The sequence below is a fragment of the Pelodiscus sinensis genome, chromosome 7 (assembly GCF_052426305.1).
Source record: "Pelodiscus sinensis isolate ZL-2025 chromosome 7, ASM5242630v1, whole genome shotgun sequence".
Classification (NCBI taxonomy): Eukaryota; Metazoa; Chordata; order Testudines; family Trionychidae; genus Pelodiscus; species Pelodiscus sinensis.
Genome location: NC_143058.1, coordinates 72,261,501 through 72,279,801, shown reverse-complemented (window position 1 = coordinate 72,279,801; position 18,301 = coordinate 72,261,501). Strand labels below are relative to the sequence as shown.

The window sequence follows — 18,301 nt, the reverse complement described above, 5'->3', positions numbered from 1 at the left end:
TAAAGCTGTAGGCACTCTGGACAAGCCATGTGGCGGGAAGCCAGCCCTGACTGCACAGCTCTCCCTGCCACAGGCTTTCTCACTTATGGCACAGCCACAAGCCCATTGAGACACACCCTCCCCCGGCCCTTGCAGAGCGCACAAGCAGAGCTGTCAGAACCCACCAAGCGGCGGGCACTCTCGTGGTCTGGAGCGGAGATCCTGTCCTTCCTCAAGCTATGGGGCGAGGAGGAGACACTAAAGGATCTCCTCTCCAAGCACTGGAATGTAGACATTAATGACTGGATGGCCAAGTCCCTGGTGGAGTGCGGACATCCACCCTGGAGCTTAGAACAGGTCCGGAATAAGGTAAAGGAGCTCCACCAGGGATATGTGAGGGCTAGAGAGCACAGCTTGCTCTCAGGGCAGGACCCCACATCTGCCGCTACGACGTAGTGCTCCACCAGATCCTGGGGGTGGGGAAGCCATTTCCCCACATTTCATGGAGGACTCCGACCTGGAGACACGTGTCGTTGCCCAGCTGGAGGTTGCAGAGGAGGAGGAGGACAAGGGACAGCAGGAGGAGGACGACATGGCCACCATCATGCTGTCCTTGGAGCTGGTAGCTGTGATCCAGGATGTCTCCCAGGAATTGTCTGATGTGGGGGAGGGATCTTAGGTGAGTGCTCTCAGTTTGTCACACACATACAGGGTTGGGGAGGCAGGCGCGGGGGAGGGGGGATGAGTATCGCTTGGCCTGTTTGGGCTGGACATCGTGCTGCAGTCCATGTACATGGAACCACGTGCAGCATTAGTGGGCACCGCGCAGACTCAGCAGGCAGCCCCTGACCCCGCCCAGGTGCCTGCTCACAGGCTCAGAGGAGGCCACACATACATCTGGCCCAGGGGGAGGGACGTCCTCCTACCACCCGCCAGAGCTGAAAGCAGGCTAGCCACAAGGGCGCAGGCACGGCCCCATACCGAGGAGTGCTGCACACAGCACACGGGCATGCCTGCACGTGCGAGGCACCACCTGTGCCCACAGACAGCACTGCGAGGTGCAGGTGTGTGTGCAGGCCCCAGGGAGGGCCAGGCTACATCCGACTTCTCTGCCGCTCATGGGATCCCACTGTAGCCAGACACTTCCCTTGCCTGTTTCTCCATGGTGGGGAGGAGGCAGGCAGCAAGGTTCCCTGTCCACCTCGGGGCCCTTGTCAGGCAGCGCCTGTTATGCAGGTCACACATGGCCTTGCTCCCAGGACACCCCCCACCCGCATCCTCCAGCCCGAGGACTGTTGATCGCTGCTCACAGAGGAAGGCACGGCCTCATGGACAGTGTCTGCATGGATGACTGATCACCTCTCCCTCTTTGTATTCTCCACAGCGGGGACTGAGGGGTGAGACATGCCACCCATGCCAGCCGTCCAACCTCAGGTGACCTGAAAGCGCTCCATGGTGCGGAAGGAGCTGATAAGGCAGCATGTGGGCATCCTGCATGACATGCAGCAGACCCTGGTGCAGAACGTCCAGGAGGATGCCGAATGGCGGACCCACATGTGGGACCAGCTTGTGCAGCAGGGCGATAACGTGCGCCATCATGAGGGAAATGATGGCACACCTGGCTGCTGTTGCTCCTGCCTACCCCCCTTCTGTCCTCCCTGCTATGCCCATTCTCCCTCCCCCTGCCTCCCCAAGCAATGCCCCTACTACCTCCCCAAGCAATGCTCATGCCCCTGCCCCCTGCTTTCCTGCCATCCCTGACCCTGCTCCAGCCCCCCTCTTGCTCACCTCCCTGTGGTCCCTGGATCCACCCAAGCCCAAGTTTGACAAGCTCCCCGCACCCAAGGTGGCACATCCAGCCACACTCTACACCACTCCCAGCCCTGAGCCCTCCTTCCCCTCCAGGTTAGGAGCCCCCCTCCTCCTCCAGATTAGAAGTCCCCCTCCCCAGTTATATTTTTTGAAAGACAAATACAAAGTTCGTTGTGTTGAAATCCAAACAGCTGTGTTTATTCAGAGGTCAGGGAGAGGTTGTGGTGAGAAAGGGATAGTGGAGCAAGGCACAGGCCCCTAGTGGGGAGGCCCTGGGGAGAGTTACTGGGGCCTCCCGGATGCACACCCCAGCCTTACAGGCCTGGCGGATGGCAGCTGTCTGCGGCTGCTCAAAGGGTTTCCTCTCGTGACGGGCCTCTGCCCCCCACCGCAGGAGAAAGGCCTCCCCCTTCCTCTCCACAATGTTGTGGAGGACACAACATGCCACGACCACCTCGGGGATGTTATGCTTCCCACGTTGAGGCAGGTCAGGAGGCACCTGAACCGCGCCTTGAGGCAGCTGAAGGCACACTCCACCTGGATCCTTGCCTGGCTGAGGTGGGAGTTAAATTGGTTAAATTGGGGTGCAGCTGGCTGGTGCAGGTTTTCATTAACCATGGCATCAAAGGTAGTCCGCGTTCCCCATGATGCACAGTGGCATCTGCACATCCCTAACCACAAAGTCCCGGCAGAGGCAAAATATACGCACCTCCAGCTTGCCGTAGAGGCTGGGGTTATGAAAGATGTGTTCATCACGTGTCCTGCTCAACCACCTGACAAAAATGTCTGTAAACTGTCCACAGTGGTTGACCAAAGCTTGCACCACCATAGAAAAGTAGCCCTTCCTATTGATATACTGGGCTGCTCGATGTTCAGGTGCACAGATCAGGATGTGGGTCCCATCTATGGCTCCCCCACAGTTCAGGAACCCCAGAGCGGCAAATCCTGTGACGATTGGGTCCAGGTCTCCCAGGCAGATGACCCTGCATAGCAGGATGGAGTTGATGGCCCTCACCACTTGCAGAAAGAGTCCAAAAAACACAGAATAAGAGGTAGTGACTTGAAACCTCTCCTCCCTTCCCCCACCCCCAACTCCTGGAGCCCACCCCCTATGATCTGCCTCACTTCCCCCTCCCGCAGCAGGGCTGTGTGAAGGCGGGACATCACAACCCCCAGGGGATGGGGCTTCCCTCCCCAGCCCCTCTCTACCACCCAAGACTTTCCTTTTCCAAGGGTCCCCCTTTTCCAGGACTACCCCAGGGACTGCAGCCTGAGAGTTCCTTACATCCATGAGGAGGGCCCCGACAGTGGACTTCCCCATGCCGAACTGGTTGCTCACTGACCGGCAGCTGTCTGGGGTGGCAAGCTACCAGACAACGGTTGTGACCCACTTTTCCAGGAGGATGGCAGGCCGCAGGTGGTGTCGCATCGTCGGAGGGCAGGGGCAAGCCAGGCACACAGCTCCTAAAAAGTGGCCTTTCGCATGCAGAAGTTTTGGAGCCACTGCTGGTCATCCCACCGCTCCATGACCAGCCGTTTCCACCAGTTGGAACTGGTGTCCAGCTTCCAGAAATGCCTCTCCACTGTGGTGTGAGGTTGTACAGGTCTTGCTCCAGCACACAATGAGAGGGTCTCAGGAATGAGCTCGGAGTCAAGCTCGTGCAGGGTCAGGAAGGCAGCCTGCACAAACTGATGCAGAAACTCCAGCATGGCCGTGTGGGGCCATCGCATGCCCAGGGGCAGCTCCAGCTCCATGGCACAAAGACAGAAGTTGTGCATCCAAAAAAGCTGGGCAACCAAAGCAGGCACTGTGAGAGCTTTGCTGTCCCTTGAAGCGGTAGGCAAGCACGCAGCAGAAGCAGAGAAACAGCTGTCCAGGAGGGTCCCTTTCAGGGTATCTCTCAGCTAGGCTTTGGGACCAGCACTCGGAAGCAATTGGTGATGTAAAGCCCTGGCTGAACTGGTTCCGGGTGGCCTTATATGCGAAAGAGCATCCAATCAGTGTGGACGCTATCTTTTGAAAAAGCAAATTGCTTTTTCGATGAGCTTTGGCAGTGTGGATGCTCTCTTTTGGAAGAAGTTTTTTTGGAAGATCTCTTCTGGAAAAGCTTCTTCTGAAAGAAACCTGCAGTCTAGACATAGCCAAAGAGACAGATCTCTTTTGGTTTACTCTGATTCCCTTCTTTCAGCAGAAACAGCAAGAAAAAGGACCTCAGTTTTGTTAGGCTTGCTAATATGCCACTAGTAGATGGAGAACATTGTAAACAACTTGAATTGAGGGCTGGTGGGGACACAGTGGAGCCCCAGCCCCTCACAATGGTGCAGTCAATGTAAAAGGATTGGATTTAATTATTATTAAGTTATACTTCTTATTAAAGTAAAAATATGTTTTACAAGAAATGTCAATTGTACAATCACAAGAGAATGAATAAAATGTAGTTTTATATCCCATGAGTTCTGAGTCACTTCCTCAAATATTGGTATTTTCTATATCACACACAAAGCTATTAGGAGTTTAATGTTTTATGTGAATTTCATAATTTATTGGAGGAAACAACTCTTAAATGTCATGGACTTTGTCTCACTAAAAGTAAACAAGATAATCTGTTGGGCAGGTTATTTTCCTTCTTCAGACTTTTATACGTTTAATCAAGCTTTTCTGTTTGCTGACATTTAAAAAACATCAGTGCATACAGGCAAATAATTGCAGGATGTCCCCTAACTGTTCATCGTATGACTTAAAGCAAAACATAAATAATCTGCAGCACAAGTGGTGCCATTATATGAAGTTTATTTTTTGTTTTTGAGGTTGACCTGTGCAGCAAAAAGCTACAGCGAGCAGAACAATTGATTGGAGGCCTTGGTGGTGAGAAAAGTCGCTGGAGCCAGAGTGCCCTGGAGCTCGGGAGACAGTACATCAATTTGACTGGAGATATCCTTATTTCATCAGGAATTGTGGCTTACCTGGGAGCCTTCACATCTAGCTATAGACAAGTAATGAATATGGTTGTTTTATCTAAATGTTTATGTTTTTGTATTAAACCAATAAAACAACTTTTTCCTTTTGCTAAACAATTTAGATTTCTATAAACATGTTTTAATTGACTTTAAACATTTCAAGAACTGAAAAAACAGGGTGGTCTTGTCCTAGTATAGATATAGATACATGTACATACTCCAGGATTTTGCATTTCACTTAGAAGAACCGAAGGGTATTCTTCCTTTGCATTTCTTTACTTTTTTGCTATCAACATTCATAGACTTGTTGGGTTGGGAGAGACCTCAGGAGGACATCGAATCTAACCCCCTGCTAAAACTGAACCAGCCCCAACTAAATCTTCCCAGCCAGGGCTTTGTCAAGCCAGGACTTGAAAACCTCTAGGATGGTTTCCTATATAACCCATTCCAGTGCTTCATCACCTTCTTAGTAAAATAGTTTTTCCTAATATCCAATCTAGACCTCCGCCACTGCAACTTGGGATCATTTTACCTCATTCTGCCATCTGTCTCTGCTGAGATCAGCCTCACTCCATCCTCTTTGGAACCCCCTTCAGGTAGTTGAAGGCTGCTATCAAATCCCATCTCATTCTTCTCTTTCATAGACTAAATAAGCCCAAACCCCTTGGCTTCTCCTCATTAGTCATGTGCTCTAGGCCCCTAAATCATTTTTGTTGCCCTCCGCTGGTCTCTCTCTTATGCATCCACATCCTTTCTGTAATGAGGCCCCTAGAATTGAACGCAATACTCTGGATGAGGCCTCACTAGTGCTGAATAAAGGGGAATAATCCCTTCCCTAGATCTGCTTGCAGTGCTCCAACTAATATACCTCAATATGCCATTAGCCTTCTTGGCTACAAGGGCACACTGTTGACTGATCCAGCTTCTGATCCATTGTAACCCCATGTCCTTTTCTGCCAAACTGCTACTTAGCCAGTCAGTCCCCAGCCTATAGCAGCACTGGAGATTCTTCTATCCCAAGTACACGTCTCTGCATGTGTCCTCTTTGAACCTCATCAGATTTCTTTTGGCCCAATCCCCCAATTTGTCTATGTCACTCTGGACCCTATCTCTATCCTCCAGTGTATCTACCTCTCCCCCTAGCTTAGTGTCATCTATGAACCTGCTGAGGGTGCAATTCATTCCCTTATTTGGGTCATTAATTACAATGTTGCTAAAAACCGATCCCAAAATCAACCCTTGGGGCACTCTGCTTGATACCAACCACCAAGCCATTAATCACTACCCATTGAGGCGGACAATCTAGCCAGCTTTCTATCCACCTTACAGTCCATTTATCTAATCCATTCTTTTTTAACTTGCTGGCAAGAATGCTGTAGGAGACCATATCAAAAACTTTGCTAAAGTCAAGGTATATCATGTCCACCACCTTCCCCCTGTCCACACAGCCAGTTACCTCATCATACAAGGTAATCAGATTGGTCAGCATGACTTGTCTGGGGTGGATCCTTGTTGATTATTCCTGATCACTTTCCTGTCTTCCAAGTACTTCAAAATGTATTCCTTAGGGATCCCCTCCATGATTTTTCTGGGGACTGAGGTGAGGCTGACCAGTCTGTAGTTCCTCAGACGTCTTCCCTTTTTAAAAGATGGGCACTGAATTTGCCTTTTTCCAATCATCTGGGACTTCCCCCATTTGCCACGAGTTTTTAAAGACAATGGCCAATAGCTCTGCAATCACATCAACCAACTCCCACAACATGCTTGGATGCATTAGATCCTGCCCCATGGATTTATATATGTCCAGCTTTTCTAAATAGTTCTTATCCTTAACATTAATTGTAAAATACATGAACCTTGTAGTTGTTTTTCTGTTATCTGTATAGTGCCTGCAAATAACTTTATGGCTATGGACCTAATGCGTCCCCATTCTAGTCAATAGCTAAATTCACAGTAAGTTCTGTAAGAGTAGGAGCGGGTCCCATGTCTGCAGCATAGGGTGTAAATGTATTTAAAATGTAATAATTCTTTACAACAAGGAAAAACAGAGAGATAAAGTGGACTTAATTTTATAATCAATTTGTATGTTTAATTCCAATTTAAAAAAAGGAAGTTGTGTGTGAAAAATAACAGCACCATTAGGATGTACCATCAAAATTTTCAACTAGCTAATCATTTTGGATGCCTCCATTTTTGGATGCCTAATTTGATGTGCTTTTGCTCTTATGTTCAGAATTGCTGAGCAACAGGGTTTCTCATTAACTTCCAGTGAAGAAATGATTGCTCAGTGCTGCTGAAAAAACAGACTCAGGTTGTCACAAGTTGGGCACACAAAAGTAGAGGCATCGAAAATCAGTGACCACTTTTCAAAATTGAACTTAACATTTGGGTCTAAATCCTTCTTGTTTCCTTATCTCCACTTATTTTTATTTTATTTCCCTTGCCTTTCTTTGCTTAGAAAATTCTGGAACATCTCTCAAATTCAAATTTTTCATCATTTTCATCATTTCCTTATCTTTTAATGTTTCACTTTCCAAGAGCTTATTTGTCTGCAGTTTTTTCTTGATCCAAATTATTAAATTTTGAAAGAATGTAATTCTGCATTGGATTTAAATGGCATGTATAGAATGACTAGATATCACAACTGCTTTTCATAAAAGATGATTGAGGTTCTGAAAAGTGATGTTTGGGGCTTCTGGCAGGCCAGTCTAAGAAGACAGCTTTATTCTTATTCATTTAACAATAACTAAACTTCATTGGTTTTACTCAAGAAGTTTAGTATAGCTTAGCCTTTTGGGGCTTCTTTTGGTGGGAACTCATGGTCTGGTATGAGATGGAAGTGTCCCCTCATTTATGCAACAGTAGTTGGGGCCTCCTGTCAGCTATTTTTTATTTTTATCTATCTGGTTGCCTTGTCATTGTCTCTGTTATTGTTATGTATTTATTGGGTAGCTGTTTCAGACTCCTGTGAGGCTCTGGATAGAGCTTTCACATTTGCTTGTTTTGCAGTTTCTCTCCCCCCCCCCCCCCCCCCAGGAAGCTAATTCTTTTATTTCCTCCAGTTTTTCAAAGAGCCGAGCTTTTACATCTTTTTGGCACCTTGGTTTTAAATAAGATAGTGAAACCTTCATTTGACATCTCTGTGAATGTTCCCTGTCCTCTGAGATTCATTTCCGTTAATTCTAAATTTCTTATTGCAGTTGACTTGGAAAGAGAAATTAATAAACTTGATTTTCACTCTTTTGATTTGGAGTTCTATGTTTTATAAGGACAATATAAGGCTTTGGCCTAATCCAAAACTTTCAGTCAAGTTTGTGTCTCAGTTCCATGTGAAACAGTGTATTTGTCTTAGGCTGTATCCACATTTAAAATGCTACAGTGGCACAGCTGCAGCACTCAGTGTACCCATCACTGCAGCAATGGGAGGAGTTCTCTCATTACCATCTCCCCAAGAGGTGGCAGCTAAGTCTATGGAAGAATACTTCTGTTGACCTAGCGCTGTGTACACTTAATATTAGGTTGACCCAGCTGTCACTCAGGGGGGTTGTTTCTTCATCATGAGTGATGTAGCTAGATTGACTTGACTTTTTAGTGTAGGCCTAGCCTTCTACAGTCTAATGATGGCAATGATTTGGATGAAAGAGTTGGAAAATACATATAGATGTACTGATAGCTTTGTAAGTCTTATAAACGTAATAGGGAACAGACAAAACTTTACTTAAGATTTGCCTTCTTCTCTTGTAGAATCAAACAAATGAGTGGACATCACTATGTAAAATGAAAGATATTCCTTGCTCAGATGATTTTTCCCTAACAAATACTTTGGGAGAACCTGTTAAAATCAGAGCTTGGAACATTGCTGGATTACCATCTGACACGTTTTCTATTGATAACGGTATCATTATCTCGTAAGTAAAAAATGTTTCACACCTGCTAGTTTTCATTAAATAGCTTCTTACCAATATACTTTTTAGTTACTATTTTTATGGACATTTCACATTGCCCAGTGATTCTCAAAGTGGGCCAAGGATTGTCCGGTTTGTTTATTAAATGGCTCTGCATCCACGGTGACTTGCATCTCCCATTGGCTCCGGTTTGCTGTTTGCAGCCAAGGGGAACAGTGGGAAGCAGTGTGGCCTGGGCTGTTGCTCATGGGATGCAGGCCACATGAGCCCCTCTAGCTATCCACTGCAGAGTTTTGGGCACAGAGTACATCGTGCAAAGCTGCCCATGGTGCCTCGCTCTCAGAGTCGACGGTAGGCTCCTTAATGGGGACGCACTGCTTTGGACTACATTAGATTCTTCCCTGCAGGATAAGCTTCTCCAGACTCACATACTGATTTGTGTGTCTAAGGCCTAGTCTTCAATAGAAAATTAGGTTGGTTTAAATATGTCAGAGGATTAAAAAGTCCATATCCCTAAGTCATGATGTGAAGCTGACTGAAGTCCCCATTGATGTTCTCAGTAATCCTTTCCATCCGTGTATTGATTTTTTCCAAATATGTGCAAAATATTTTCTATGTGCACTGAGGCATGTGTGGAAGTACATCACCAGTAAAACAACAAAACTTATCTGTGGGAGCTCTGTTACTCCGCTGGCTGGCATTTGAATTTCTCCTGAGCAGCCGCACACTGGTCCACATGTAAACAGTGCTAAGTCAAGAGAAGAATTCTTCCATGGTCCTAGCTACCTTTTGTCAGGGAAGGTGGATTACCCGCTGTAATGGGCATAGACATGCGCATGGGGTGTGCCCAGGCACACCCTAATGTCTCGGGCCGGCTAGCGGCTGCTGGAGGAAGAGAGGGTTTTGTGACGGGGCACCGCAGACCCTCACTTTAAATTCCCCGTAGCCATCAACAGGGCACTGTGGGGCAGAGAGCGCATGCGCAGCATGCTCAAACGCCGCACAAGAGGTAAGAGGGGAGACGCCCGGGCATAGCGTGACGTTACGGCCCGGGACTTTAAAACCGCTCAGCCCTGCTCCAGGAGGAGCTGGGACCCAACTACAAATGCCGGCCAGCCCGCCTGAGCCATTTTTGCGTAGTATGTAATTTTTGAGTAGTATGTGTTTTTAATGTGAGAATTAGTCATTGCACTTAAATATATAAGTAAGTTACCTAAGTGGTATAGGGAATACAGCAAATGCTGATGAAAGCTTATCTAGCTTATGTAAGGAAAAATTAAGACATTATAAAGCATAGTGTGACCATAGAAGTCCAGCATAGAAGTCCAGAAGAGACAAGTGAGATTATTCAGCTGGGGCCAAACTACAAAGAATCGGGGGAGGTGGAGCACTCCCAAAGCTGGCAGTTATTCCAATATTTATATTTACCAATGGAGTTGAGATTGACCAACGAAGATGAGATGTCTCCTCTCAACTCCATTAAATTTAGTCTTTACTCCCATAAGCGTACAGTACATCCTGAACTTGATAACCTCATTCCAACTCTTCTGGAAATGTTAGAGCTCGATGTAGAGCCTACTGTGGAAGAGCTTTCCCAAATACTTGATGCTCTCTCCAGTGGAAAAGCACCAGGTAATGATGGGATTCCAGCTGAAGTTCTGAAGGCTAACAAGGCTGTCCTCATCCCCTTCCTCTATGACTTACTTATAAAATGTTGGCGAGCGGGAGTGGTCTTTCATGATATGAGGGACGCAAACAACATTACTCTCTATAAAAACAAAGGTGATAAGGGGAACTGTAACAATTACAGAGACATCTCTTTGCTAAGCATTACAGGTAACGCATTTTCTCGTGTCATTTTTAATCTCCTTCAAAAACTCGCAGATCGAGTCTATCCAGAAATACAGTGTGGCTTCAGGGCTGGCAGGTCAACAATGGACATGATTTTTGCTCTTCAACAACTACAAGAAAAATGCAGAGAGCAAGGAAAGCCGCTGTTTATAGCATTTGTGGACTTAGTTAAGGGGTTCGATACAGTCAGTAGATCAGGACTGTACAAAGTGTTAACTAAGATTTGTTGTCCACCAACTCTACTCAAGCTCATAATATCTTTTCATGAAGATATGAAAGCAACAGTGTACTATGATGGATCTACATCTGAACCCTTTGTGGTGAAGAGTGGAGTCAAACAGGGATGTGTCCTTGCTCCTACCCTCTTTGGTATATTCTTCACAGTCCTATTAAATTGTGCACCTGGGCTGCCCCGCTGCCTGAGCCCCTCCGCGGCTTTGCGAAGCCGCGGGGGAAGCCGGCAGTGGGGCAGCCCAGGCACGCCTGGGCTGCCCCGCTACCGGCATCCTCAGAGGCTTTGCTCCCGGTGTCCCTGGTCTGCTGGAGACGATCCCCAGCAGACCAGAGGCACCGGGAGCAAAGCCGAAGCGGCGGCGGGGTGCCGCGCTTCTGAGGCTTTGCTCCCGGTGCCTCTGGTCTGCTGGGGACCGTCTCCAGCAGACCAGGGACACCGGGAGCAAAGCCAGGGAGGCGGAGGGGTCCCGCGCCTCTGAGGCTTTGCTCTTGCAAAGCCTCAGAGGCGCGGGACCCCGCCACGGCTGCGACTTTGCTCCCGGTGCCCCTGGTCTGCTGGAGACGGTCCCCAGCAGACCAGGGACACCGGGAGCAAAGCCGGGGAGGCGGAGGGGCGCTGGGGCGCTGCCGGTTGGCCTCTTAAGGGGGGGTAGTCTTATACGGTGAGTAAAAGATGAAAACCTATCTTTTAACTAGAAAATTAGGGGGTCGTCTTATACGCCCAGTCGCCTTATACACCGGAAAATACGGTATGCTCCTTGAAATATTTTAATAATTTTTGTGACCAAAGGGTCTGTGCAAGTCAATGGGATTCACATATGAACATCTGAAGGCAGAATTGTCCCTAAATATTTTGTAAATTGGATTAAAAGATTGTGTTTAAATGGCATTAAGAAGTAAACTGCATTAAAGCCCTGTTTAGGGTAAACATTTTAAGGGTATATAGTCTAGTTCTGCAAGTTTAGCTAATCTCATTTTTTTTCTCCAGAAATGCAAGAAGATGGCCTCTAATGATAGATCCCCAGGGCCAAGCAAACAAATGGGTAAAGAATATGGAAAAAGCCAATAGTCTGCACATAATTAAACTCAGTGACCCTGAATTTGTGAGAACACTGGAAAACTGCATTCAGTTTGGCACTCCTGGTAAGTGATTGGATAATGGAAGTGTATTCCTACTGACATTCTTATATACCATATCTCATCCAAGATAAAGGAATCAGAAAACATTACCTACAGTTAACTATTTGAGTTATTTTTATTGTTATTTTCAATGAAAGATTTAACTACAGATATAGAAACAACTCCTACAGCCTTTAATTCCTTATTTTTTTTTAGGTTGAACAAAAATAGAATTCAAAATTGGGCTTAGGTGCCCAAATGCCTTTGATATTCAGTGGGATTTAAGTGACTTTTTGTTTTAGAACCCTTTGAAATTACCAGCCAAAAGCTAGTGTTCACAAACAATACTACAGTTCAGAGTATCTTCATTGCCCAATTCAAACTTGATAAATACCACAAAGCAAATATAAACTTCCTTGAACTTTAAAAAAATTACTTAAGAAAGTTTTACCATTTTTCTACTGCATCCTTTTTTATCCATATTTGTATTGTAGAGAGAGTAGATGCTTGCCTATTGTAAGTAACATTAAATAGAGCTATCTCTTCCCAAGAAAATGAATAAAAACCTAGTTATTGTTGTGTTCAAGTGCTGCTGGAAAATGTTGGAGAAGAATTGGATCCTATCCTAGAACCACTTCTACTCAAACAGACGTTTAAGCAGTCTGGTAGTATATGCATCCGTCTTGGGGACTCCACCATTGAATATGCTCCTGACTTTCGCTTTTATATTACAACCAAGCTGAGAAACCCACATTATCTTCCTGAAACATCTGTTAAGGTGAGAGATTTGAAGATTAATGTGCTTTGTTTTAATATCAACAATAGTACCCCTGTAGAGTGCAAGCAGAAAAGAGTTCCTTATTTCTAAATTGTTTTTTTTAATCCTCTCCTTTGACATACCCTGAAAGTATTGTCATCACCTCTGATTAATCTCTAATTGCTCCTATTACATTTGACAAAATATTATTGTTCACATAACAGTCATTCATACTTTGAAGAATTTAATCTAAATATTAATTTCTGGTATTTAGCTTCCTCTCCAATCCATGACTTTTTGTGCATGGAAAAGGTTCAGAAAAGGGCAGAAAAAATTATTAGGGGTTTGGAACAGGTCCCGTATGAAGAGAGATTAAAAAGACTAGGGCTACGTCTAGACTGGCCTGATTTTCCGAAAATGCTTTTAACAGAAAACTTTTCCGTTAAAAGCATTTTTGGAAAAGCGCGTCTAGATTGGCAGGATGCTTTTCCGCAAAACCACTTTTTGCGGAAAAGCATCCGTGGCCAATCTAGACGCGCTTTTCCGCAAAAAAGCCCCGATTGCCATTTTTGTGATCAGGGCTTTTTTGCGGAAAATAGTACTGTGCTGTCTACACTAGCCCTTTTGCGCAAAAGTCTTTCGGAAAAAGACTTTTGCCTGAACGGGAGCAGCATAGTATTTCCGGAAAAGCACTGACGATCTTACATGAGATCGTCAGTGCTTTTGCGGAAATTCAAGCGGCCAGTGTAGACATCTGGCAAGTTTTTCCAGAAAAGCGGCCGATTTTCCGGAAAAACTTGCCAGTCTAGACACAGCCTAGGACTTTTCAGCTTAGTAAAGAGGAGACGAAGGGGGGAATTTGATGGAGGTCTTTAAAATCATGACTGGTGTGGGAAAAGTGAATAAGGAAAAGTTATTTACTTGTTCCCATAAGAACCAGGGGTCTCCAAATGATAGGTAGCAGGTTTAAAATAAACAAAAGGAAGTTTTTCTTCACGCAGTGCACAGTCAACCTGTGGAACTCCTTGCCAGAGGATGTTGTGTGGACTAGGACTTTAATGGGGTTCAAAAAAGAGCTAGATAAATTCATGGAAGTTAGGTTGGACTCCTCCACAAAATTATCCAATTATCTTGAATTCTTTTCTTTGGGTTTTATAAATCTGAAAAGACTTCTTTTCTTGGAAGGGGACTTCAAGGTAGGCCATTCTCTGGGAGTCAGCTGTCTCAGTTGATGGTAACTGCTCCTTGTGGTTCATCAAGGGCACCCACTCTAGCTCCCATATCCTCAGCTGTCACCTCTCTTGAAAAGAGACCCACATCTCTCTTCCTCCTCACTAGGGTTTTCCAGGCTGCAGATTCTAGCCCTCACTTTGGTATAGTCCCGCAAGACAGACTCCCAAGCCATCTTCACTTTGCTTTCTCCTTGAAGATTATGAATAACATGATTTCCAGCTGCTGTGAGTTACCACACACAAGCATGTTTATTCTTAAGGTGAAAGCATTGCAGAAAAAAACAATATTAAAAACTATAAAATGACCTGTACACATGCTAAAACTTTATCAGAGGTCACCTCAACTCCAACCTTCATTTCTGGTAGGTACTGTCCTTCAAAACCCACAACTGTTTTTTTTGTTTTTTGTGGTTATAAGCCCAGTTTTGTGGTTATAAGCTCATAACTAGGTGAGATTCCAAAGAAGAAAGCCCATGAATGGATTAGTCTTTCCTTCATACAGCTTGGGCTTTTGATTGTGAGAGTCAGAGAACAGGTTCTCTCTTCAAGGTATTCTTGAAAAGGTTAGCTTTTTGCATAGCTGGAAGTGGTGAATTTGCATTCACCTCTTGCTGGAGATTCCCTGTGTAAACACCTTGACAATTTGTCCATAAAGTCCATTTTTGCCTGGCGCATTGTTCAATATACCCTTCTGATATTCATAACATTTCTCAGGGTTCACAAGATACCTTCTCTCCCCCACACACATACAACTTGATCACATATTATTCAGTTTAGAAATTCCACTTAGCTGTGTTCACGAATGTGAAGAGATCTCCTTTCTTTAAAGGGAGCTTCTGGGTAGGCCCTCCTCTGGAAGTCATCCATCTGAAAAGAACTGGACCTGGGATAATCCAAGACAAATAGTCAATAGAACTATTTTTGTGTCTCCTTTCTCAAAAATTTAAACAAACTAACACTACTGAAACCCATGTCTCCCAAAGACCTGAGGAGGTTTATTTCACATTCTGATTGGGAGTATATATATATTTCCAGTTACATATAAATATTTTAGAGATTTGTGTGTCTGCCTGTGAGTCTGTTCAAGAACTCCTCCTAAATGGTAAAAGCTAGGACCACCAAATTTGTATGCAGCTTCCTTTTATCCTAACTTAAAGCAAGTCAGGGTTTGGTTGTGTCAAGAAAACAGAAAGTGGCAGGAATGGGACTGTTTTCCAAAACATGGAAAGGGTGGGGCACAGAGAGGAGGGACGTGATACTGAGAGTGGCCACTGGGTCAATGAGCCCACAGGAGACATCTGTGCCGCAGAGAAACTACTGGCAGCAGCCACACCATCAAGATAGTGGCCAGCAGGTCTGGGGCTCTGCCATTTTGCCTGCTATCAGACCGGGTAAATAGCCCCCTGTTCCAAATCCCTCCCCCCAGTGCTTGGCTGCAGTGCTGGGGGGGCTGTAGTCTACCAAGTTACTTTCCTATCATGCTAATAATATGTTTGTGTTAATTTAGATTAATTTGGTAATAGTTAAAAACTCGAATGCAATAAATCTTCTAAAAGCTGCCCCCAGCATTCCCATAGGCCCTTTGTGTTAGCTTGACTGATGTCTGGCTTCAGGTGTAATACACTCTAGGCCTTACGTCTGCCCAAGTTTGTGAAGGCTGCTAATACTAACACAGCAGCACTCAACTCCTTGGGAGAGGGCTTTGTCATTAACCCACCTGGGTGCAGTACAGCCCAGCCCTAGACTCCTAAGCTGCCTGGTGAGTCGGGTTCCCCTGTAGTGCAGTGGCTCCTGCGCTAGAGTATAACAAGATGGTACAGCCTCTGAATGCACTTTCCAATGAGTGCCATGTCTGCATTACAATCAATTAAAGGACAGGCTTGCACTTGAATGAGAGGACATACATAAGCTCACAGTCAAGGTCAAGTAATATGGGGTTATATTTTATCTTTTGTCCATGCTGCAACAGGCTGTTTGCAAGATCAGCAGGAGCTGAGGTTTGCAGACTTCCATGGTTGGGACACAGTCTCACCCAGATACTGGCCATAACTTATTAATGGTTTCCCAGTCCTGAAAAAGGGGAACTTAAGCCTGGACCTTTCACCCACACAGGATGTCGGGAACAATACCCTTAGACTCAGCAGATGTATTATTAAATATAAGTCCCAGATAATTGGGACTATTCAGGACACAGGTTGCGATAGATAACCACAAATGCCCATGGCAACGAATTGACATATATGATAATAAGTTAAGAGTAATGATATATTGACCAATAGGAAAAGATCACTTCAGCTTTAGAAACACCCCCTATAGAATATGCACCAAACTTGTTATCATCAGTGTCACTTGGTATAAAAGTGGGACCCCAGCCCGGCGGGATAGGGAAGAAAAGATGTAGTCCTTGGAAGGGCCAGAATGATGGCCACTGGTGATAATGGGGAAGGTGAAGGTAATGAGCAAGATGATGGGCTAACACCTAAGGTTGTTCTAGAACGAATGATGTAAGTATATGGTAAGGAAATATGAATGTACATTCCCTGTCTTATGAAATTGAGGTGTTTGTGACTGCGCTAACCTTATTAATATACTGTAAATATTGTAAATATACAAGAGTTTCTATATTGTGAGTGTTGCAACTGTGCACAACAGGGTTCCCAATCATAGTATAATTGAATACTAGGCCTGATCCTGGGACAGAGAGCCTGTTACTCCTAAAGGTGGGTAATTAGAATTTAACAATCTTAGATCAGGCTACAGGGTTCTGAGGAGAGACAGAAAGCCCCTCATGGCTGAGAAAGCTTGGGGGAGACAGACAGCCCCTGACGGGGGGCAGGCGGGAGAAACAGAAGGCTCCTGCTGCCAGCTGAGGGGATTGCGGGAAAAGAGAGAAGGCCCCTGCTAGCTGCAAGGGCCTATGGGGTGGGGGACAAAAGGCCACATTGGCAGAGGAGAAGAGAAAGCCCCACCAGATGGAACCCCCTACCCTGAGCCCCTCCTTACTCCTCAGCCCTCACTCTCTCACCCCCTGATACCCACAGCCTTCTGCCTGCCCCTCTCCCCACATCACTAAGGCTCAGCCCTGATTCCTGTCTTTGGTTCTCCCCCACCCTCTGCCATCAATGCTGGAGTTCTGTGACAGCTGTAATTGGTTCTTCCTTTGGACTTGGCCACTAGACCTTGCCTAGCACTAACTTACAAAAGAGGATCTGATGCAAAGGTCATCCAGAGAAGTATAGACATGCATCCCTTTCATGAAAGGACTATGGTCTTTGTAAATCTGCACATAGAAGATACAAGTCCAAAAAGGAAGTGCTCTGAAGTTGCTTCTTGTTTCAGCAGAATATAAATACACCAGAAAAATTATATGGTGTTGCCTGGGGCCTTCGGGGCAGAAAACTAGCAGTGTGTTCTTCTAAGACAGCATTAAATTTCTCATCCCAGCTATATTGTAAATGATTTGAGTTGAACAGCACTTTTTAACTTTATGTATAATTAGCATTTTTTACTTTGAAAGTTATTATTCTGGAGAGTTTTTTTCGGAGTGGCAGTTCTAAGACCAGACTGCATGCCAATGTTTTTTGTCTACCTACATTTGCTATGGGGCATGAGGATTGTAGAGTCCTTAGCCTCAGTTTTTCTGCCCTCATAATCATCTATTTTAGGTTCTTACCTAGTCTTTTGCAGACTTCTTGGGCATGGAAGAGAGCAATATTTTAATTTGATCTGTTCCTGTCAAGACTGTTCCCCATGCTGAATGCTGAAGTTGGGGGCCCGCAAGAGACCTTACTAGTTCCTTCCCTCTATTGACTTCTGCTTAAAAAAGTCCCCAAGGTCACAGATTCCTTGGCCTTGAGAGATACGCTGCAACTGTCAAGTGAAAACCCCTTCTTCTTAGACCCAGGAAGAAAGCACTTGAACTTCTTCCATAGGGGTACCTCACAAGACAGCTTGAAAAAAAAAAAAAGAAAATAAACTGCAATCTGATAGCTGACCTCTCAGTCTTAGGCATGTATATGCAGACCTCCTGTTAATCTTCCAGGACACAAGAATTAAACCATAGCCTTAAAAAAGGTGATTTTATTAACAAAACGAAAAGATATACGTGGTAAAGCGTACTTAGGTGCTAGGTGTTAGAGAGCAACTGAGAAAAGAGAAAATTTAAACACAGAGAAATTGTATCTCCCAGCATAAAAATACAGTGTATGGGGGAAGGGGACGGCACATGGGCTTAGCATATAGAATTTTAACCAAACAGCAAAACAAAGAAAATAAACTAATTGTGACTATATAGACATTTTCCTGTCTACTTAAAATTCATGCTTCAAGGTTCTAGTCCATTTCCATGCCTAGTATTCCTTGTAGTCATGGTAATTCTGCTTGGTTCAATACATCTTGTTCCTCCAAAGTCCATCTTAAAAACTCACACAAACAAAACAGTGTGGCAGGTATAT

General features: G+C 45.2%; 1 protein-coding gene across 3 annotated transcripts in view; it reads left to right on the top strand.

The window, feature by feature from the left end:
* DNAH7 (dynein axonemal heavy chain 7) overlaps positions 1-18,301 on the top strand; it is a 239,243-nt gene that overhangs the window by 169,065 nt on the left and 51,877 nt on the right. For all 3 annotated transcript variants that reach the window (XM_075934215.2, XM_075934214.2, XM_025182029.3), the window contains 4 exons: positions 4,600-4,785; positions 8,494-8,657; positions 11,728-11,882; positions 12,446-12,636. In XM_075934215.2, the coding sequence (XP_075790330.2) occupies positions 4,600-4,785; positions 8,494-8,657; positions 11,728-11,882; positions 12,446-12,636 (696 nt within the window). The remainder of the gene's footprint in view (positions 1-4,599; positions 4,786-8,493; positions 8,658-11,727; positions 11,883-12,445; positions 12,637-18,301) is intronic.